This window comes from Cynara cardunculus (assembly GCF_001531365.2).
Source record: "Cynara cardunculus var. scolymus isolate 2C chromosome LG 2, CcrdV1, whole genome shotgun sequence".
In the NCBI taxonomy this organism is placed as follows: Eukaryota; Viridiplantae; Streptophyta; class Magnoliopsida; order Asterales; family Asteraceae; genus Cynara; species Cynara cardunculus.
In genome coordinates this window covers 55,811,421-55,835,630 of record NC_037529.1, presented here as the reverse complement: position 1 = coordinate 55,835,630, position 24,210 = coordinate 55,811,421, and the positions used below count along the sequence as shown (strand labels likewise).

Here is a 24,210-nt window from a genome sequence, read left to right as displayed (position 1 = left end):
ATCACTCATTGATCCGATTGAGGTGTGCCATATATTGTTGGAAAGGTATCTGTGTCTTGTAGTTTATGTTTAGACTTGATTTTACCTCCACAATGCTCAAAACAGTGAGTTTATGTAGCTGGTCCTGTGCAAAAATGGGATTTGCATACTGTTTTTAGAAAATTTATATAAAATAGGTCTTTGCTCCAAATGGAATGAATCCAAATTGAATGGAACCCTAAGTAATCGTCCTACAACTTTTGCTTAGATATTAACACCTGAATGCATCTCTAAGTATGATAAAAATGATCAAAGTCAAGTTGGTTCAAAGCTGTCTGGTGCAGGGGATTTAGTAGCTTTATTTCATGCTTGTACTTTGTGCTTTGAGGATTGTAACATCCGTAGATCTTGTATCAATCAGTCACAATCATGTGTAACTTATTCAGGACCAATCTTAGAATAAGAAAGGGCATTAACAAGGGGATATGAGCTACGTACTTACTTCTTCGATTGCCGTCTAAGGTACGGATACCCGATTCTTGTGACTTTCTTTAATCACTAATTCATTATAGAGGCAATATTGTATCTCATTACCATCTCGGCATCTTTCACTTGTATATAATTATAGTTTCATATTTTGTGAGATTACCCTTTTTACATTAAATTGATATGTTTTGGTGATATGAGCATTTTGTGCTTTAAGGCACGACATCGAGGGCAATGATGTCGTGACGCCTCCATGGCGGCTATAAATTGTCATGGTGTCCTCGCTATTATACCCCAATGTCAATAAATGAGTCTGGCCTGGTACCGACTAATTTGAGGGCGAATGGATATCGGGAGCCGTATTCGGGAACCAATTTCGGGAGCCGATTATCGGAAGGGAATTGAGTGTATTGCCCTACACTCATTTTCCATTGTTCGAGTGGTCCGTACAACCCTTGAACCCAATTGATTTTCTTATTTATTTCTCAATTCTTGACTTGATGATATTATTTTAAATTATTTCAGTATGGACATTTCATGTCAATTATTAATTGATCCCTTCATGTTCTGGTTTTCGGATTCCTTATAATTATTATCTTTTATTAACTCGATTTWTACTTGCAATCTTGYTAYTTTAATTATCCGTTCACTGAGCATTTGGCTCAGTCGAGGTTTGTTTTGTTCTCGGCAGGTACATGATCGTAGGTGGGATTATCACGGGATTGAGAGCGATGAAATATGACTATTTTGAAGGTGACCTTGGATAGTATAGTAGTTTTTGTTTATGTATATATTGTAACTGTATCCATGTTGTCTTAACTTTTAGTCTACCACCTTCTTTTAATGGATGTTCATAGTAGCTCTGGTTATCTTGTATATATTTATATTAGCTATTTATCTTGTTATGTTTTCCTCCGTAACACATCATCCTCCGGCCACGCGGGACAAGGGTGTTACAAGTTATGATATCAGAGCTATAGGTTAAGATCCTGTAGTAAGACTAAGTTTGATCTGTGAGGAATGGGTAATAATAGGATCGGGTAATTTAAGTTTCCCCTTCTAATTGTTTAATTRTATCATTCTTGCTTTTATAATTCAATTCTCGCTTTCGTAAATTGCAATTATGCTTCTTGTTTTCTTTATATCCAATGTTGATTTTAATGAAAATTAAATGGCAAATGTAGTAATTCAATATGCCACCGAGTTTGGAAGGACCAAGACGGGGACAACCCAGAAGAAATCAAACTGGGCCAGAAAATGCATCAAATGCCCCGCCAACCCAGCCAATCGATCCTAACATTACGGCAACAATCCACCAAATTATGTCTGAAATGCTACCAAGTTTGGTAGCACAAACTGTAGAAGCACTCCGTCAATCTGACGACGGTGAAGACCCAAACCTTGTGAACCAACCATCAGAGACTCAAGGTCAAGGAACCGACACTGGGGGTAATTCCCAAGAGATTCATCTATGGCTTGAACGATTTCACAAACAGAAACCTCGAGTTTTTATTTTGGCAGCTACTCCAGTCGATGCCGAAGATTGGATCATACATTTGGAAAAGATATTTCGAGTTTTGGGTTGCCCAGATCATATCCGTGTTGAATTGGCAATATATAAATTGGAAGGTGACGCCTACTGTTGGTGGCACGTGTGGAAACAGGCCCATACTGGGGTGGTTGATATTGGGTCTCTAACTTGGGAAGAATTTAAGGAGCTCTTTTATCAGCAGTATTTCTCCAATTCTGACAAAGATGCGTATGGTCGAGAATATGCTACTATTCGTCAGCGAGATGATGAGTCTATCTCCGACTATATGGCCAGATTTCTGCGTTTGGCCAGTTATGCGGGTATCATTGCGGGTATTGCATCATATCAAACTGAAAAATTCAAATGGTCACTTAATGGAAAGTACAGATCAAAGTTGATCAATCAAAATTTTACTACAGTTGCTCAGGTTGTTGACGCCGCGCGAAATATAGAAAGGGAACGACTCGACACCATTCAGTTCAAGGGTGATAAAGATAAAAAGCGAAAGCATGACGGGTCATCGGGAAGTTTCAACAGGTTTAAGTCAGACAATTCAGATAAAAGGAGATTTGGTGGTAGCAAATTTTCAGGGTCATCTCAGAGTATTACAAGTTCAAATCCTTCGGTCACGACTCCCCCAATTGTTTGCAAAGAATGTAATCTACCACACCGACCGAGTCCGTGCCTTCGGATGACCGGTTCATGTTTTAATTGTGGTCAGCGAGGTCATCTGGCTAACTGGATTAAGTCTAAATTGGACAAAGCTTGTCCGGATTACTCATAAATCGAATAGGAAGTGTCCGATATATTCATAAATCGCTTAAGTGTTGTGCGATTTAGGGAGTTAGTGCGAATTTGAATTATGTAAACCGGACAAAAGTTTTGAACGAAGAAGTAGGAATACGACCAAGGATTGTGCGGTTTAGCTTTAAATCACCTAAGGGTCGTACGGATTAGTTATAAACCGATCATGTATTGAGTGGTTAAACCGATCATGTGTTGTCCGGAATGCCTTAAACCGGACATAAATCATGTGATTGTCTTTAATCGACCAAGGGTTGTCCGGATTAGTAAATCGGACAAAAAAGGACAAGTGTTGTCCAGATTGTATGTCCAGATAACTTGTCCGGATAACTTATATTTGATAATTTTAAGAGTGTAATATTCTAGACATTTATATAGTTCAAAATGTCTATTATTGGGTTTGAGTATGGATATATAAAAAGGGGTATTTTATATCTTTTTAAATAAAAAAAGATGTGTTCCTACCAAACATGGTGACGTAAATCTGTTTTGGTATGGAAGTGAATTTTATAAAACTATTTCTACCAAGCGTGGTGACGTAAGTCTGTTTTGGTATGAAACTTGTTTTAAGAGGTAGTTCCCCAGACATGGTGACTTTTGTCTGGTCTGGTTTGGAACTGGGAATGGGTACTTTTAAACGTGGGACTTTTGTCTATTCTGATAAGTAACCCTGTTTTGATGGAGGAATAAGGGTGTCATATCAAAGAGAGGTGTACTTGGAATAAGGGAGGCATTATCATATGTGGATATTATTATAACTCTTACTATTATTATTAATTGGATTTAATAATTTTGAATCATCATTTCTTTGTGACCTGATGAATTAAATATATTATTCTTATTAGAAATATTAATTTAGATGTTATTGAGAAGGGGAAAATGGTTTGTCATAAAGGGCAAGTATTGCCTTAAATCTTTCCGTTAATATTTACAACTAAATGGACTGATGATTTAGAGAAGCCTTGGTTACAATGTTTGTTTCATATTGGAAACATTAGATCTTTAAGCAGATGTATTTTATCAATAGAACTGAGGTTCTTGAGTTTATCCTTTTATACATGTCACTAAGAACTGCATTATTTGAGGGTATTGTAAATATTTCTGGGCAAAATTACTTTATTATATGTTGGTATTCATTACCATACATTCTCAAAGGAGAGATTCACTCACTAGACCTTTCTGGTTTAACCCTCATTTTCTGTTTTAAAATATGAAATGCAGGAATAGCGGGGTCCAGGGATAATAAGAGGAAAGAGAAAATGTGATTATTTTTCTAACCTATTATCTGCTTTTGAAGATCTGCTTTTGATGGCTTATTTTGAAGATACATGTTGTATTACATGTGTTAGTACAGGGTTTATTTTGGAATTTTTCATATGTAGATTTTGTTCATATAAGAATCCTTGTTCTAGTGGGACCTTGTAAAGTAAAATATATTTCCATGTAATGAAATATGTGTTATATGCAAATGTGGTATTTGGGGGTGTTACATCATGTACTCGCCAGTCTCTAATCTTCAGTTTCAGTCTTCGACTTTTGCTGAAGGTTCTTTGGTGTGAGATTTGTCTTTTTGAAGTATCACTGTCCCTGATGGATTTACAATGCATGTTCTCAGCAATCAGTGAATAGACTCAGTGATGATCGCTGGAACTGGAAGACAAAAACACAAAATACTTCGTATAAGGTAAATGGGATTATCATCAAATCACTGAGAGAGAGGATCAACAATCTTCCCCTATTTGATGATAACAAGATAACATAAAGAAGTTTGTCTTATCAAATAATAGTGAGGAAAAGTTACACATAAAGTACATGTCCCTTTTAACTATTTTGAGATCTTTTTCAGTGAGTTAGTCTTAACTTAGAAAATTTTCTTAAGTTTAAGTCTAAGAAAAATTACAAGAAGGAAAACTGAAACTGAAAGCTTATTCACTGACTTATAGATTGTCAGTGAATGTTAGAGTAACACTGGAACTCATAGACTTGTGTCCTTATTTACTCTTTTCAGGGATCTTTTTCAGTGATGCACAAAAACACTTATATTAAATTCAAATGAGATATTACAAGAGTTTCAGTACATGTCTAAACTTACAGAATATAAGAGTATTAACTGAAAGTAGATATAGTAAATAGATTATAGTGCATGAACAATATTACAAAGGAAATAAACTAGTCTAAGTTGTTCAGTTTTATGTAACCAGGTACATCTTTTCCAAGCTTCTTTCGACGTAGGAATTCCCTTATTATCTTTCGATCCATAACTCTTCCTTTTAAGTCATCATCTAGCCAGAACATGAGATATACGAGGTATTCCATAGGGCATAGATGTAACTCAGACATTCTCTAAAATCTTAGTTCACCGTCATAGTCAAGGAATATAGCTTCTGACTCAGGTTTGAAGTGCACAATGTTGTGTACATAAGGACCCTTAGCTAGCAATGCAAGATTCAGCATAGAAATGTCTGGACTCTCATGATCCTTCAAGACTTCATCTGAGGAGAACTTTATTTCATGTTCGTTCCTCAGGGATGGTCCATCATTAAGACTAGAATGTCTTTTCTTCCTTCCTCCTTTCTTCAGCGTTGGCCTTTCAGGAACTACGACATACGTGGACACCTTCTTGATCAGATCACTGATGATGTCTTCGTTAATCGGCTTATGTATAGATTTGGAGCGTTGAATGGCTTGTCTGATTTCTAGCCATTCACTATAGCCATACTCGCGTAGATAGGAGAGGTACTCGGTCATGGCATCGAGATTGTCCATGGTGATGAGCATGGAGACGTTAGACCCCATTACTCATATATGTAAAAGTAATGAAAAATACAACAAGTGTGAAAGAGTAGAAGGCCGATGGAAGACTCTCAAGCAAAAAGTCTAAGTGCCCAATACAACCAGAGGTGCGATGAACTGCGCATCTCCATAACCCCTCTAGTTACCAACACTTGGAGTTTTCCTCAACAGTTCAACCAGAGGTACACGATGAAGAAGATCATAAGACATGGTTAAACACGCCCCTTAGAAGACAGCTGGAGATGGCAAATTGACAGCTGGATTCTCCATTCCTTACTAAGCTCTATTTACTTTCCATAAGTCTAGATTTCTTTCCCTCGTAAGAGATTTGCTAAATATCTTCCATAAATGGCAATCTCCTTAATTAGATTTCTTGTATAAATAGGCTTTACCTTTCATGTAATCTTTTACTCTTTCCACCAATCATTTGAATAAAAGTGAATCATTCGGCACTCATTCATATTCTTGAATATTCTTATTTGTGTTCTTGAGTGTTCTTCACTTTTTCCATCTGCACGATATATTTAGATTATTCCTAACTTGAATATTCGTGTTATTGAGAGATCTGAGATCAATAATTGGTATCAGAGCCGATTGATTGTTCTTCAATCAAAACGATCAAATTAAAATCTCTCAATTCGTTTTTTCATCCATTTAAATTCATAATCCTCTTCTCCAAAAAGCGTATTTTCGTTCTCTTCAAAAATCTCTAATGGCCAACTGAAATTCTGCATATATTGTGGGTTCCCTCACCAAACCTCCAACTCTTCAAAGAGAAGAGTATCCACAATGAAGGATAAGGATGGTGAACTTCCTGGAGGGGATGGACAAGAATCTCCTCAGATCTGTCATGGAATGACCTTATGTTCCTCATACTCTTGTTCCAAGAGTCCCTGGAACAAGCACTACTGCAGAAGTTGCTGCTTACTACATGCCCAAAGATGAAAAAAACTAGGACGAGGATGACCTTGAGCGTGTAGAGGCAGACAAGAAAGCTAAGAGGCTGATCATTATGACCATTCCAAATAACATCTTCTAATCACTCGATGCTTGCACTACATCGAAAGAGATATGGGAAGAGCTGGCGAGCCTACTGGAAAGAGGTGCAAAAATGAAGAAAAATCGTAGAGCTCAATACATCAACGAATACACTAATTTCAAGGCTCTCCCTGATGAACCGATTCAGAAGACTTATGATTGTTTCTCAAGAGTCTCGGTGATAAGTGGACTCAGCTGTCGATGTCCCTCCAAGCAAATCAGTACTTAGACAGTTGGTCGCTTCATGACATCTATAGAACTCTTGCTACACAAGAAAAGGACATAATGAAGAGGAAAGTGTCCATCGGCGGACCTCTTGCCCTTGCTGCAGAAGAAAAAGAAGTTACTAGGACCTCCACCAGAGATCACAGAAGGAAAAACAAGAAGGCATTAGTAGTAGAGTCAGAATCCGAAGAAGAGCCATCCGATTCTGATGATGATCTTAAAGCTTTTGCCAAGTCTCTGGCCTTGATAATGAAACAATTCCAGAAGAAGTTTGTCAAGAAGCCGTATGAAAGAAGAGACTCCAAAAGGGAGAAGTACCAACCTTCATATGATCAGAAGCCGATGAAGTTCCATCAGAAGTAAGAAAGAAGAGAGGGAAGAGAAGAAAGAGAGGAGAGAAGAGAGGATAGAAGAGAAGGAGACGATAGGAAAGATGGTCTTCGCTGCTACAGATACGGGAAGATAGGACATTTTTCAAAGGAATGCAGAGGACGCCTGGTGAAGGATGCTGACTATTATAAAAATAAATACAAGTACAATCCGAAGAAGCAAAGCCTGATGGTTGAAAAAGAAAATTGGGTGTCTGATTCTTCGTTTGATGAAGAAGACAAGGCACTCATATGCCTCATTGCCATGTCCAATGCAGAATCCACCTCTGACTCAAATGATCAGGTATGTGACCCTTCCATCGATGAAACCAACTCTGTTCCATCAGAGTTAGAGTTAAGGGTCATGAAACTTTCAACATATTTTCTCAAACTTAAAGAAATATTAAATTTTGAAAAATCTGAAAGGATAAAAGCTGAAAAGGAAGTCAGTTTTTACAAGAGAGAGACCGATCTTCTCACAAAAGAAAAAACTGAACTGGTAAAAGAAAAAACACGCATTGCATCGCTTAAAAAATCAGAGGAAGAAAAACTTCTGGATCTAAACAAGAAGATAACTAAAGATTTAGAAAAGAAGGTATAGACCCTAAAAGAATCCGAGGCAGAAAGGCTAAATTCAGTGGCTCTTAAGGATTTCTTCCAAAAAGAAAGGGAGATTCTTCATCAGAAGCTTCAAACCAATGAACTCCTGATGAAGAAATACAAAGATGCCCAAGATGTTTATGAAAAACTTAACGGTCAAAAGGATTACCAAGGGATTGGATTCAATAATCTAGATTCTTTCATCGAAACCAAGAAATCTACCCTTGAATCCACTTTCAAACTTGGAAACCCGACTTTTTCCCAAAACCCAAAGCAAACTTCAAAAGGGTTAAAGTCGATGGAAAAATTGTACTCATGAGGCAGGACTTTGAAAATGTGGTGTATGAGAGCAGCACATGTAAGAATTCTGATGAAGGGAATGATGCCTCCAAACCAGAGACCGATGGAAACCGTATTTAAACCAGAATCTCTTGTTATCAATCCCACAAGTTCATCAGCAAGTGCTGTCGATGGAACAGAGAATCCTAGTAAGGAACCATCATCTGATGGATCGATGAACAATCCAAGTGACATTGGAAGTTCATCTAAGAAATCAGAAGCGATGGAACTCCCAACAGATCACTCTGAACCATCAACCTCAGAACCCATCGCTCCCAACAACATCCATGAAAATTTTAAGTTTGAGAAATCCGCGAGAGACTTTCTTGATTCTGACTCTGAAGAAGAAATAGTCTGTGAATCATTGGAGATCATTGAGGTCAAGAAACCCCAACTATCAAAGCCCCAATAAATATGATATTTCATAACCTATGAAAGCTTCAGACAAAGGAAAAGAAAAGATGAAAAAGTTAAGTCTGCCAACGATACTTCACATGGCCCAAGCTTTTCATCTAAATTCATTAAGTTTACTCGTGCATAGAAACAGAAGTGGCCCGCCTCTGAAAATTTTAACCAACAATTTTCTTCTCCTTCAGCTGAAGAAAGAAGCCCATCGTCAGGAAAGAAGTAAAGTTCACGCCTGCCCCTACAAATAAAAACTCTGCACTAGATAGAAAGTTTGTAAAAACAACCAATGCTAGGACAAAATTTTCATCCTCTGCTTTTACTTCTTTTTTATCGAATAAAAAGAAAGTTAAACTTTCTTGTCCTAAAACTCCCAACTGCCAATGTTTAGCTCTTTTACAAAACATGAGGAATCATATGTTAACTCATCGCTGCATGTTTTCCAAACACGTCTGTCGCTACAATGTTCAAACCAATGAAAACGTGAAAAAGCCAAGCCTACAAAGGCCAAGGGAAATGAAAACAAATCCAAGCCTGCAAAGGCTAAGGGTAATGGAAATTAGCCCAATTCCAAGAGGGCTAATGAAAAGAAAAAGGTCGTATCCCCAACTAACAAATGAGGACCCATTATGAAATGGTTACCTAAAAACCCTTAACTTGTCTTGTAGGACCTGCATGTGCAACCATGGTATATGGATTCATGTTGCTCCAGGCACATGATTGGTGATAAAAGTCAGTTGTCCTCCTTCATCGACAAATCTGGAGGCTCTGTTACTTTTGGGACAACATCAAGGGTACCATCAAGTGATACGGAAAACTCATCAAAGGCAACATCTCCACCGACAAAGTGGCTTATGTTGAAGTTCTAAAGCACAATTTACTAAGCATAAGCCAGTTTTGTGACAAGGGTCTAGAAGTTAGATTTCGCAAGGGTTTCGGCATCATCGAAACAAAGCCCGGCCTAACTATCATCAAGGCGAAGAGAGAAGGGAATCTCTATCTTCTGGACTTTCACTGCTCTATGGGACAAGACACTCTCTGCCTTGTATCCCATAAGAGCGATGAAAATTGGCTATGGCACCATAAGTTCTCACATCTAAATTTTGATGTTCTAAAGAAGTTAGCCAAACAGAAGCCGGTCAAGGGGATTCCTGATCTCAACTTTGAAAAAGATCATCTATGCTCAGCCTGCGAGATGGGGAAGCTGAAACGGGCCTCCCACAAAACAAAATCAGAAACCTCCTGCTCCAAGTCCTTGGACATGATCCACATTGATCTCTGTGGGCCTATATCTACACAAAGGTGGCGTTTGTTTTTTAAGAGGTGCTGAAGTCTGAAGTCTGAATTCACTTCTGAATTTTAAGAGGTGGTGTTGAGGTCTGAAATCTGAATCAGTCAGACTGTTTGTTTTTACGTCTGAAATCTGAAATCTGAATCAGTCAGACTGTTTGTTTTTACGTCTGAAATCTGAAATCTGAATCAGTCAGACTGTTTGTTTTTACATCTAAAATCTGAAATCTGAATCAATAAGACTATTTGTTTTTGTAAACTGACAGGTGGTGCTGAAGTCTGAAATCTGAATCAATTCATTTCAATTAAATTTAACTGAAATATCCAATCATTTAAACCCACCATCAAGAAGAATCACAAGGCACCAGAAGATGATCACTAAGCCCATGACCAAAATACATAGACCATTAAGCATTAGAGGTGTGATAAACAATAGCATCCAGTCCTATGGAGAGAAGCCAAAGGGAGATCTATGGCACCTAGTTGTGGTCCAGGGTCTAATGCAGAAAGCTAAAGTCCCAAGGCTCCTTACTGATGAAATAGTGAATGTAAAGCCCTCTATAGAAGTGATTATAGTAAATAAGGTAAGGAAGAATGTTGAGGAGAAAATGAAGAAGAACGCCAGTGCTACAGCAAGTTCAGCACTGGTCACAACAATCACCACAATATTAAAAGAAGTAGTCAGTTCAAGAAAGGCAACCCTTAAAGCTCCTGCAACAACATCACCTACATCACCACTAGTTTAGACCCCAATAGTCAATCCTTGGACACTTTGTCATTTGTATCACTTACTAAGCATCTAGAGAGACACCATGAGATAATGTTGAATAAATTTGAGGATCCAAATTCCTTGTGGCACCTTAGATTGGAGAAACAGAAGAAATAAATGATGGAGGCCTTCAACATCAAAGAGTCCAAGATTATAGAGAGGATGGAGAAGCAGGAAGAGTCCTTGCAGCATTTGGTAAGGATGAATGTTCTCTACTAAAAGTATGACGAAGATAAATATGATATGGTTTTCAAGTACGGCAAGAAAAACATCCGATTGAAGCAAGACAAAAATAATACAAAAACCCCTTATAGGATTTGAACTGTGGGTGATGCGATTACCTTCACAATAGATGAACCAGGAAAAACAGAAATCAACCAAGCAAGGAGAAACAAAATTGAGAGCTTGAGAGATCGAGATGGATACCTTAAATCGAGAGATCAAGAGGTAGAAGACGGTAGGCGACGCAAGGATCGAGAGGTAGGCGACGGTAGGCGATGCGCAGCGATGGAGAGCTTGAGAGAGATCGGGTAGGCGACACAAGGCGATTGAGAGAGAGATCGAGAGCAATCCTGTTGAGCGATGGAGAGGGAGCGAGAGCAGTACGGCGAAGGCGAGGAGAAATAAGAGGTTTTCAGACTTTAGGTTACCTCTAAATAAATCAGACCTATTCAGATAAATTAAGCACTTAATTTAAAAAAAACAAACGCACTTAATACCTCAATGTCTGACCGATTCAGACATAAGAGGCAATTAAGTGCTTTTTTTTAAAAAAAAAACAGGGCCAAAGCCTCTCTAGAAAGAAGTACATCCTGGTACTAGTTGATGAATACTCCAGATATACTTGAGTTGAATTCGTGAAGAAGAAATCAGACGTTCCTGACTCCTCATAGGGGTGATGAAAAGGCTCCAAGTACTTCTACAACACAAACTCATCAAAGTTAGAAGTGACAATGGAACTGAATTCAGAAATGCCAGAATTGATTAATATCTCATCAGTGAAGGCATTTCCCAGAACTTTTCAGCAGCCATAACTCCACAACAAAATGGAGTAGTGGAGCGAAGGAACATAACCCTAGTGGAAGAAACAAGGACCATGCTTGCTTCATCGGAGTTACCCATCACCTTCTGGACCAAAGCCATTTCCACTGCATGCTTCACCCAGAACCGATCAATCATCAACAAGAGGCACCAGAAGACTCCATATGAACTCATCAACCAACGAAGACCAAATGTCAAATATTTCCATGTCTTTGGGTGCAGATGCTTTGTACTCAATGATATGGAATATCTTGGCAAGTTCGACAAGAAAACTGATGAAGGAATCTTTCTGGGATACTCACAAACTGCCAAGGCCTACAGAGTGTTCATTAAAAGGACAAAGATCATTATCGAAACATCAATGTGTCCTTTGATGATTCTTCACCTATGACTTCTGGATACAGCAGTTCAGGACTCGGACTATCACTGAGAGCTTCTGATTCATCACTTGGCTAACCCAATGAATAAGAGTTGGCTCATTTATTTGAAGACATCTTCAAAGAAGAAGTAGTCTCTGAACAAGCACCTATTGAAGAACCCTCTTCCAGAGCCGATGAAGAACATGAAGTCTCAAATGCTGAAGGTACAAGTCTTTCTGAAACTTATTGTTACTTCACCATCTTCTTCTTCTATGTCTTCAGAACCAGAACATCACTCTGGAGATGATCTCTTCAAGGGGGAGCAAGTAGGTTCATCAGTCGATGAAGAACTGCATCCTGTTGCTCCAGAACCCCAATCTTGCACCAAGTGGACAAAAGACCATCCTTATCACCAAATCATTGGTAATCCTTCATCCGGTGTTAAGACAAGATCCGCCACTGCAAATGAATGCCTCTTCGCCAACTTTCTGAGTATGATCGAACCAAAGAAGATTTCTGAAGCCCTACAAGATCCAAACTAGATAGAGGCCATGCAAGAAGAACTACTCCAGTTTGAAAGAAACAAAGTGTGGTCCCTCATGCCTCTACCCAAAGGGAAGACGACTATAGGAACCAAATGGGTCTTCAGAAACAAGAAGGATGAAGATGGCATAGTCATAAGGAACATGGTCAGGCTTGTTGCCAAGGGCTACTGCCAGGAAGAAGGGATTGACTATGATGAAACATTTGCTCCCGTCGCCAGACTTGAAGCCATCAGAATATTCCTCGCCTATGCGGCACACAAAAGTTTCAAGGTCTATCAGATGGATGTAAAGTCTGCCTTCCTCAATGGTAAACTTCAAGAAGAAGTATATATGCAGCAGCCCCCTGGGTTTGAAAATCCAAAGCATCCAGACTATGTCTATTTTCTGGACAAAGGTCTCTATGGGCTGAAGCAAGAACCCAGGGCCTGGTATGATACACTCTTTACCTTTCTCATCGACAATGGATTCAAAAAAGGTACCATCGATACAACTCTCTTTCTCAAGAATCACAAAGGTGATATATTACTTGTGCAAATATATGTGGATGATATCATATTTGGTTCTACCAATACTAAATTTTGCGAAAAATTCTCAGAGCTGATGAAAAGCAAATTTGAGATGAGTATGATGGGAGAACTCAGTTTCTTCCTTGGTCTTCAAATAAAACAAACTCTAGAAGAAATCTTCATCAATCAGTCCAAGTATGTGACTAACCTTTTAAAGAAATACTCTCTCTTAAATTCATCATCGATGAGAACACCAATGGCTACAAGAGCTAAGTTATTTGTTGATCCATCAGGCAAATCTATGGATGTAACAACCTACAGAGGCATGATTGGTTCACTCATATACCTAATCAACCATTAGTAGACCAAATATTATGTTTGCTACATGTCTTTGTGCAAGGTATCAAGCTAATCCAAAGGAATCTCATCTCTCTGCGGTCAAGAGAATCTTTAGATACCTCAAGGGAATCCCTTCATTGGGTCTCTCGTATCCTTAGAACTCTGGCTTTGATGTAATAGCCTACACAGATGCCATGCAGGTTGCAAACTTGATAGAAATAGTACGTCTGGAAGTTGTCAACTCTTGGGGGACAAGCTGGTAAGTTGGACATCTAGAAAACAAAATTGTGTTTCGACCTCTACAGCAGTAGCAGAATATGTTGTTGCTACTAGTTGTTGTTCACAAGTTCTCTGGATGAAGACCCAACTTAAGGACTATGGATTTCAATATGAAAAGATTCCCATCCTCTGTGACTCCAAGAGTGCCATAACTATCTCTGCAAATCCTGTGCAGCATTCCAAGACTAAGCACATCGATGTCAGGTACCATTTTCTCAAAGATCATGTAGAAAATGGAACAATAGGGATGTACTTTGTTCCTATAGAGATTCAACTTGCTGACATTTTCACAAAAGCTCTTGATGAGAAAATATTTCTATTTCTTGTCAGCAAGATGGGTATGCTGAACCTCACCACTTAGAGGCAATCTATCTTTTCAAACCAGAGATCCTCAATATCTCTTGATTATGCTTAAAAGTGAAACATTAAAATGGCCCTCATAACCAAGTACTCTAAACTAAAGCTTGTGGTTCTAAAGACCAGAGCCTCTGGCCAATTAGAAATACTTGTTAATTTTTGGCCAAAATTGCACTCCCTTTGGAACTAGAGCCCCTCTTGTCCAAAGAATGTACTTTGTGTTTTTCACTAAGTACCCCCTTCCCAACCAGAGCTTCTGGTTCTATAGACCAGAGCCTCTAGATTCCAAGCCTTTGAGACCAGAGCCCCTCTGGTCCCAAACTTGGTTTCCCCTCATGTTTTCTCATACATTTCACTTAGTCATTTCATCCATCATGCAACCAGAGCCTCTGGTTCTAAAGAGCAGAGCTGCTTGTTTCCAAGTTCTTTGAGACCAGAGCCCCTCTGGTCCAATTTGGTCATCATAAGCCACATTATCATTGAATTCTCATCTCATTTTGCATCCTCCATGCAACCAGAGCCTCTGGCTCTAAAGACCAGAACCTCTGGATTCTAAGTCTTTGGAACCAGAGACCCTCTGGTCCCATAGACCCATCATCTCCATCATCATTTACACCATCTTAACCATCATTCATATATTTTTGCACCATCATTCACAACCAGAGTCTCTGATTGTATATACTAGAGCTTCTGGTCATCTCATTCACCCTCCTTATTGATTCTAGGGGGAGTTTTCACTAATTGCACAACCTTATGCATCATTTAAGGAGGAGTTTTGCACTTTACATTCATCATTTAAGGATCCATATTGAGCCAAACCTATCTCTGGTTATACATCCCCATTCAAACAGAGACCCTCTGGTTCAATACTTTGGCTTTTTAATTATGCATTTTCCCACTCAGAGCCTCTGTTTCATAAAACCCAACATTTTATGATGAAGTAATTCATCATTTATAACCAGAGACCCTCTGGTTTCCCCTCGTCATTGTCATAACCAATCAGAGCCCCTCTGGTTCCATTGACATGACTTGTTTTTCCCACAAAACCCATCTTTTATTGAAAAACCTTGTTAAATATTACAATAAAAGGTGGAATTTTTCATTATAAATTTTATTTAGATATTTATTCTTAAGGTTTATCCTTTAGAGTAATTATTTCAAAATATTTTCAAATATACCAAAAGTCTTTTACCCGCCCATACGCGCCTGACAGATTCAAAAAGGGTGTTCCCTAGAAACCCTTCATTTCCCAAAAGACTCCACCCCTATTTGGCACGTGTCCCGCTCCACTTGCGCATTTATGATCGTGAGCAGGCTTTACGGCTCACGATCACCATCAAGTCACATTTTCACCAAACGTCCCATAAACCCATCATTACCTTCCTTTTAACCATTAAAATAATATTTTATTTTCCCAACCCTTCCCATTCTCCCATTATATAAACCCTTCGTCCCCACCATTTCATTCTTTACGCGCACATTACTCTCTTAAGAACCTTAAGAACTCAGACGAACCTGTAACTTCCTACTCTACAAAAATGGTGTCATCTGCTTCCCATGAATCCGACAACAACAATGACAGTCATGTGCAGTCGACCGACGCCGACAGCCGTGCCATTGTCTCCCAATCAGGCCGAAAATCACTTGATCGACCTACACACCAATCTCTACGAAGACAGGTTTGCTATCATGATCGAATTCTTCCAAAACTGTATTCTACAATCGGCCCTAACCCTATCCGACAACGAGGTCCCGGTAAAATATGTCCAACAGTACTGGCAAACCTGTGAGTTCTACCCGAAGAACTGCGGGATTATGGGGACATCGACGTCCCGAATGACATGGTATGCTCGGTAAAGATTTCTCGCGCCAAAATCTCTAAGGTCCTGTTCATTCCAACAAGACAGGAGCTCGGGACCGACCACTACGCCAAGCCGCCAACAAGTTACGCTTCATCAAGATGTTGGGCTACAACCGGGAGCTACGTAATGCCTCAGACTTCAAGAGGCAATTTTTGTCTCCTATGTGGAACATGTTCTTCTCAATCCTCAACCGAGCCCTCACGTGCAAACTCGGTAGCATGGACCAGGGGAACATCAACATAATGACCATCATGTATGGTCTGTTCTTCAACCTTCCTCTGGACTACGCCTTGCTGATCTACAATGAAATCCATGCAGCGGTGGTCAAGAAGAACAAGTTAGTGGCTACAGGAAAGCCACTCTTATCAGTGCTCTTCCCTCGTTTACTTGCGCTCTTCATAAGAGACGCGATGAGAAGGCACAACCTGCCAAGCGATGAGCCGTTCACCCCTCAATACCTTATGAACGGCCATCGCCCAAGCATCTCGAAGGATGGTTATCCCATAAAAAGGCCCCTTTCAAGGGCAATGCTCAACATCATCCCCGAGACATCTGCATGCCGTAGGGCATATGAGAGCTCCAAGCTGGCCCAACAACCGGGGCCAGCTACCCCGAAGCATATAGAGTCATCCCGCAATACAAGCGAGGGATCGCAAGAGGAGTCGTCTTCATCGGATGATGAAGATGATGATGATGACACTCCTCCAACATCCCCCAGCCACATACACACATCTATCCCATCACCCCTAAGGGCAACCACATCTACTACTCCTGGCGATCAAGGCCAAAGGTGTATTGAACAAGGACGGCCCAGTCCAAACCTAACCCAAGCTAGCCATCCAGAGGCCACTCTTCAGGCCTCTGGAGATGATCGAGCCGAGGAACCACACCATCCATCATCTCTCTCCCAATAGGAGGTGATGAAGAGATAGGAGCTACTTTGCCTCATAACTCGCCACTACCCAGACACACAAAAGCATGTGTTGCTTCTGACTTTGATATCCCCATTGATCGTTTAGAGCGATCTTCTGTTCCTGCACATGCCCCTTCGGTACTTGATCTAGCAAAGGGGACACACATCTACTTCCCTTCATCAGACTCTGAATCCGATAAAGAAGAAGCTAATGTAGCAACATCAAGAGATAGTTCCTCACTTGAGGGCTATCAAGGACATGATGGAAGTTCTTCCTTGCCTACATTCACACAAGGCAACATTGAAGGCGCCTATGGAACTGAGGCTCAACCTACAACATCCGTTGCTGTAAGGGTTACCCCCATTGCAGAGTTGGTCACAAAGACCGAGTTCCAGGCCTTTGCTGAGTCGATTCATTGGTCCTTGGATGACCTTAAACTCACTATACCTCAACACCAACACCTCCTCAAACAGAACCGTCCATCGCCATACCCACTTAACCAGAACCCTTCATCACCTAACCCATTATACCTCAACCAGAGCCAAGCCAATCAGAGCCCACAGAACCAGAAATCACCCAACCTGAACCCTCACAACCAAAAGCCATACCCTCACCTCAACCCATAACCCATACACAACCCATAACCTAAACAGATCCCATAAACCAAACACAACCCATCACCCAACATCAACCACCCATCACCCAACCATCCTCACAGGTGAAAGCAGACATACTTTCCTCATCGAGGCAACCTCCTTTTCAAGGCGTGGTCGATGAAATCATTGTGAGTTTTGAGTCGCTAAATAGACGTCCGCCAATGCCTCCAAGGGAACCAGTCATGATGGAGAATATCCATCAGTATCTCTACCATGACCGCGATGAACAATTGGTCCTCAACCCTCCCAAGCTATCTTCTGAGTTGATGGACCTCCTGCGTCATAGATTCGTAAGACAGACGACCTCTCCACCACAAGCCGTCTTCTTGAATGATGGAATCAAGATGGTCCTAGACATCAAGATGAGAACCTTCACAAATCAAGCTATCAAGTACATCGAGTATACCGTGGAACACACACATGGGATGGTCAACGTCTTCAATGATAATGACTTAATCAATCTCAACCCATGGGACTTGATCGACCTCTATGGACACATAGCTCAACGATAGGACCAAGGGATTAGATATGTGATGGCCAACCGAGCGATAGTGAAAACGATGTAAACCTTGGTGAAGTTCAGGGCAAAGAGTGACTTTCAAATCGCTCTTGAACTTGGTATTGAAAGATTCTCCTGCACTCCACCAAGTAAAGATTTCCCAGGCCTACAAGAGAAGCGATCTACACAAAGCTCAGATTAGTCTTCAAGAACGAGTTTGGTGTTAAAAAAATTCTTCAGACTAACTGAGGCCTTCAAGTACTCAACATCTACACTTGAATGGTTTCAGAGAGTCATCAGAGAGAGACTGGGCAGACCGTATGTGCCGATGAAGGAAGGACAAGAACTTATTCATGGTATCTCCACAGTCATTCGATTCAAAGGACTAATGATGCGATTCTGGAAAATATCTAGAGGAGACCATGATTAAAGTATTTTCATTTTGTAATTTCATTTTCATTCATCTTTTGTAAGAATTCATCCAACACCTTGTCCAATGAATTTTTTTGGCAAAAGGATGTTTTTCTTTTAGTTTAGCCTCTGTCTTTCACTTATTCTTTAATTATTCATAGACTAGTAAATGTTTGTCTTTTCATTACTTAGGGGGAGATTGTTAGACCCCATCACTCATATTTGTAAAAGTAATGAAAAATACAACAAGTGTGAAAGAGTAGAAGGCCGATGGAAGACTCTCAAGCAAAAAGTCTAAGTGCCCAATACAACCAGAGGTGCGATGAACGTCCATAGGTGCGATGAACTGCGCATATCCATAAACCCTCTGGTTACCAACACTTGGAGTTTTCCTCAATAGTTCAACCAGAGGTACACGATGAAGAAGATCACAAGACATGGTTGAACACGCCCCTTAGAAGACAGCTGGAGATGGCAAATCGATAGCTGGATTCTCCATTCCTTACTAAACTTTATTTACTTTCCATAAGTGTAGATTTCTTTCCCTTGTAAGAGATTTGCTAAATATCTTCCATAGATGGCAATCTCCTTAATTAGATTTCTAGTATAAATAGGCTTACCTTTCATGTAATCTTTAACGCTTTCCACCAATCATTTGAATAAAGGTGAATCATTCGGCACTCATTCATATTCTTGAATATTCTTTTTTGTGTTCTTGAGTGTTCTTCACTTTTTCCATCTACACGATATATTTAGGTTATTCGTAACTTGAATATTCGTGTTATTGAGAGATCTGGGCTCAACAGGAGAGTAACGTTCCATCGTATTTTGATCGTCCGCTGATGCTGACGCTCTTAATTGGGTGAGGACTTACTCTTTTGTTCATTCTTGCGTTGCTCCAATGCTTGTCCCACTTAGCCAGCTTTAGGCTTTTCTCGTGCTCAGCTTCTTCAAGAGAGTGAAGCTTAGCTTGGGCTTGGACAACGTTCACCTTCTTTTTGGACTTTCTCTTGGGAAGAACTTTCTCAGCTATAGAATTGGCCAACTTTAGACCATCCTCAGTCTTCTTCTTTTGAAGTTCTAGTTCTTCCTCAGCTCTTAATGCCTCGAGTCACTGAGCTTCGGTCAGGAAGTCGAACTCACCACCACTAGAGGCACGAAGATAATTTTTACTCTAGTCTGGTCGAGTGACTCCCTAAGTCGAGTCATCTGTTGGTTGGTGGGAGTGTTGCAGATAGGGTTCTTAGGACTCATTCCAACCGAACGCACGTAGTAGATGGAATCTTGAGTTGATATAAGGAAGTGATGACTACCTGAGAGTTGGAGTCATCATATAAGGGTTGAGGGTTTTGAAACAGTACCTTTAGGATTTCTTCTTTAGTGACGCCTTTGCCTTTCGACTTAGGATCCTGGTTCTTCTCAGGAGCAGACTCTTCTTCCCTCTGCTCCCCCTAGATGTGGAATCCCTAAGGGCAACTCCTTTGGTGGCAGTTGTTGGACGCTGAAACTGAATGGTGAAGTCACCTTCATCATCATCGTCATCATTATCATCAAGATCTCTATAGAAGTTTGGGAGATCAGGTTCATCACCCTCCTCATCATCTTCTTCATCATCTTCATCTTCCCCCATCACCAGCAACCGGTGGAGAGGTGACGAGAAGGTCATCATCACGAGAGATGGCATCAACATCCTCAGCTATAGCAGCTTCACTGGATGTTGGAATGTCAAAGGCAACCTCAGCGTTAGCTTCAGCTCCAGCTTCGTTGGTTGCTGGTTCAGCAGCAGTGTTGGACCTTATCTCCCCCTCTCTAGCTAAGACTTGAGACCATATGCCAGAGAGTTGTTCTAGGCTGTGAATCTGGAGAACTATCATCTTGTCTAACCACATCAGAGCGCTGGCCAGGTTGTTCATCGCTTCTCATTAAGCTGAGCATGGTCATCAACAGTGAAGGAGGGATGAGTCATTCCACAACTACGTCTTCCTTGCGAGGCATGTCCTTGTGGACTTCATCCATTTTGATAAGGACGGTCTCGACAGCTAAGGAGCTTAACGTCCGTCGCCATGTCGTACTCCTCTTTTTCTTGATCCATGGCTTGAGCCTCAAATGGACTTGAAAATGAAGGAGAGTGAGCAAATAGACGCTATAGGTTAGAAGAAGTGAAGGGGTAGGAATATGGAATACCTGAGGGGTCATCAGTAACATCCAAAGGATTATCGCTAGTTGGCTCCATGGTGCCCTCGAGAGGATGAGCACCAGTATACTGAGGAGCCTCGAAAGGAGCTCCCTCAGGTCTAGTGGTGTGTGTCTCATCATCAGGAAGGACATTCGCTGATGAATCATGGACAAGTGTAGCGACCAAGGAAGGAGGGGAGGAAAAGATGGCTGAGATAACTTGTGGGTGTTCAACAGTGGCGGCGTTGATATTCACACCTTTAGTGATTGTTCAATTTCTTCTTTCAGCAACCCTATTTTGCTAATGAGTTCTCACCGAAGAAAAGTTATTAGAAATTCCCTTGTCCTCAAAGAAGTTATCCATAGTACTGTTTTTGAACTCAGTAGCATGGTTAGTTCTAATAGATCATACTTTAATATTGTTAAGTACTTCTATTTTCTTGATGAACGATATGATGTCTTCAGGTGCTTCACTTTTGGATCTGATAAAGAAGACCCAAGTGTACTTGGAGTACTCATCAACAATGACGAGTGTATACTTTTTTCCAGCGATAGATTGCACGTTCATAGGACCAAAGAGATCCATGTACAGTAGCTGAAGAGGCGATGTCACTGAAGAGATTTGCTTTGACTTAAAGCTAGGACTTATATGTTTTCCTTTCTGATACGCTGAACAAAGAGATTCCTTTGCAAAGGAGTGTTGAGGAAGACCAATGACAAGATCATTTCTAGACAACTTGCTGAGTGTCTTAAAGTTAAGGTGAGAAAGTCGTTTGTGCCACAGCCAGTTGATATCTGACGAAGCTTTAGAGAGGAAACAACTATTCTTAGTGAGAGAAGAATCCATATTGATGATGTAGACATTTTCTAGACGAGAACCGGTCAAGGAAACCTTATCATCCTTGTCATACGTGTAAGATGAATTATTGGAGAACTTCACTGTGTAGTCTTTATCACACAACTAACTAATGCTTAGGAGGTTGTGCTTCAGTCCTTTAACGTATGCAACACACCTGATTGTGGTTGCACCATTGGTTAATATACCAAAACCTCTGGTATATATCCTTTTCCATTACCTCCAAAGGTCACAGAAGGTCCTCCTTCTTCCTTGTAGTCAATTAGCAGGGATTTGTCTCTGGTCATGTGCCTTGATCATCCACTATCAATATACCATATGCCTTTGAATTCCTGTACAAGAGAACAATTTAAAAATGCTTTTGGTACCCATCTATTTGGCTGCAATAGTGTCAGAGGCTTCATTTACTGAAACTGAAGAACCAGCGTCAGCAGATGGCTTCACTGAACCTGGAGATATTTTAGTGGAAATAGAAACAACCTCTGATGCTAGAGAGATAAGTCAGTGGGTGTCTTCACTGAGTCTGAAGAAGAGGCTTCAGTGGTGGGAACTACAACATCTGATATTGAAGGATTAGCATCAGTAGTTGTCTTCACTGATACTGAAGAGGAGGCTTTAGTGGTTTTCTTTACCTTGGTTGCTTTAGCAGCCTTAGTGGATGATTTCGCTTTGGTTGATTTCTCAGTCTTAGCTACTTTTTTGCCCTTGGTTGGTGGACCAGCCTTGGTGGCAGAAGGACACTTACTGGAAATATGTGTAGTTTCACCACAGTGCCTACACTTCCTATAGCAGAAGGTAGCTTTAGGGCCAGGAAGTACTAGATTTGATAAGGGATCAGCTCCAAGGATTCCCTTCTCATTAGTTCTTGGAGGAACTTTAGAGAATTTGGAAACCTTAAGTGAGGCGTTCACGTTGAGCTTAGACTTAGATTTCTTGGTCCTTGAAGAAGAAGAGGGTTTACAAGCTGAAGGAATAGATTTATATTTATTTGACTTATTAGTCTTCTTGGGAAAAGGTGCTTTGACGATGAATTTATCCTTGTGTTTGCAACCAAAACTCGAAGGAGTTACATCAAAATGACTCTCAGCGAAAGAGGACTGAGAGGATGAAGTGTCAGGAATAGAAGAGACAAAGGTGCCAAACTTGAGCATGGACCTGTCAGTGACACTGTCTTCCTGATCATAGGAAAATCCTAGACCAGTCTTTATCTTGGCAGGGATCTGAGAGTTAATTATCTTTGAGGCCTTGGTAGAGGCTTTGCACCATCCTTCAATGGTAGCCTTCTAAGCCTTGAGTTCAGCAATTGCTTGCTCATGCTCAGCGATAGCCTTTTTGCGTTATATACAGTGATAGTTTGGTTCACAATGACCTGATCCTTAAGTTCTTCTTCAATCTTAGTCAGCTCTTTGATCTTTGAATTACAAATCTTCAACTGTTCTTGAAGATCAAGATTAAGCATTTCTGCTTTAGACTTGCCATTCAGGGCATTGTAAAGGTCCACCGTTAGCGTGTCTAACACTGATAATCTAGAAGAGGAAGAAGAAGAAGAGGGTCCATTCAGGAGACATACTTGAGCAGGTGTGGATGATGAGGGATCATGAGAAGTTGATGTCTCTGAAGCTTCTTCTTTGACATCCTTGGCAATTAAGCAGAGATAGGTCGTGTCCTCCTCATCAGATGATGATTCATCAGATGATTCGACCCAGTCATGCTCTTCAACGACAAGACATTTGGCCTGTCGCTGGGAACTCTTCATCTTATTGTACTTCTCCTTAGAAGATGGCATCACAGCCTTCTCTTATCTGTATTCACCAACAAAGTGACCCTTGTGGTGACAGTTGTAGCAAATAGCTGAAGTCTTGTCTATATTATCAGACTTTGGCTTTTCCTTTATGGTTAGCGAAGGGGATCTGCGGAAGTTACTATTTCTAGCAAATCTCCTAAAAGATTTAGTCAATAGCGCCGGTGATTCATCAAAGTCTGCAAGATCAGACTCTGATAGATCCTCAGAGTTAGTGTTAAACCCCATAATTCATAAAGTGAAAAAGTAATGAAAAACAATAAGTGATGAAGAACCAGAAGACCGATGGAGACATCAAGGCAGAATTGACTAAGTCTGGAGCACAACCAGAGGACCGATGGACGACCAAGGATGCGATGGAAAGAGCATCTTCATTGAACCTCTGGTTAACTATACTTAGAGTATTTTCCAGCAATTCATCCAGAAGCAGCGATGAAGACTTAAAGATAAGGATGATCCATCATACCATGAATGACATCTAGAGATGACAAGTCAACAGCTAGATTTCAAGTTTATCTTAATTACTAATGTTTATCCATAGTTTAGATAATCGTTATCTGTTATTAGAAGATTAGTTAAAAAGTCTCATTAGATAGTTATCTTCTTATTAATATAAATAGGTGATTAGGCCTATTGTAATCCAAGTTGCTTTTTACATTTTTATTATTAATAAAGTGAAATCTTTGACGCTCAAGATTGTTCATTATTGTTAATAATTTCTTCTTGAGTGTTCTTCACTTTCTTCATCAAATCACTATAATTTGGTTATTATTAACTAGATTATTAGTGTTATTGAGAGATATGAGATCAACAATTGGTATCAGAGCCGATTGATTGATTTTCCAATCAAAACGATCAAACAAAAATCTCTCAATTTTTGACCTTCTCTCTCGTCAAAACACAAATCTTCCTCTTCAAAATTCTCAATGGCCAACTGGAATTCCGCTTATAGTGTTGGCTCTCTCACCAAGCCTCCAACTCTT

The 24,210-nt window shown here is 40.2% G+C and overlaps 1 protein-coding gene across 1 annotated transcript; it reads left to right on the top strand.

Annotated features, from left to right (window-relative positions):
* Positions 1–1,658: 1,658 nt before the first annotated feature.
* On the top strand, positions 1,659–2,780 carry LOC112506183. Its single transcript, XM_025110202.1, has one exon. The coding sequence runs from the start codon at positions 1,659–1,661 to the stop codon at positions 2,778–2,780; it is 1,122 nt and encodes a 373-aa protein (XP_024965970.1).
* The last annotated feature ends 21,430 nt before the right edge of the window (positions 2,781–24,210 follow it).

Excerpts from the sequence above, each read along its gene's own strand:
- LOC112506183 (XM_025110202.1), top strand. The coding sequence starts at position 1,659 with ATGCCACCGAGTTTGGAAGGACCAAGACGGGGACAACCCAGAAGAAAT.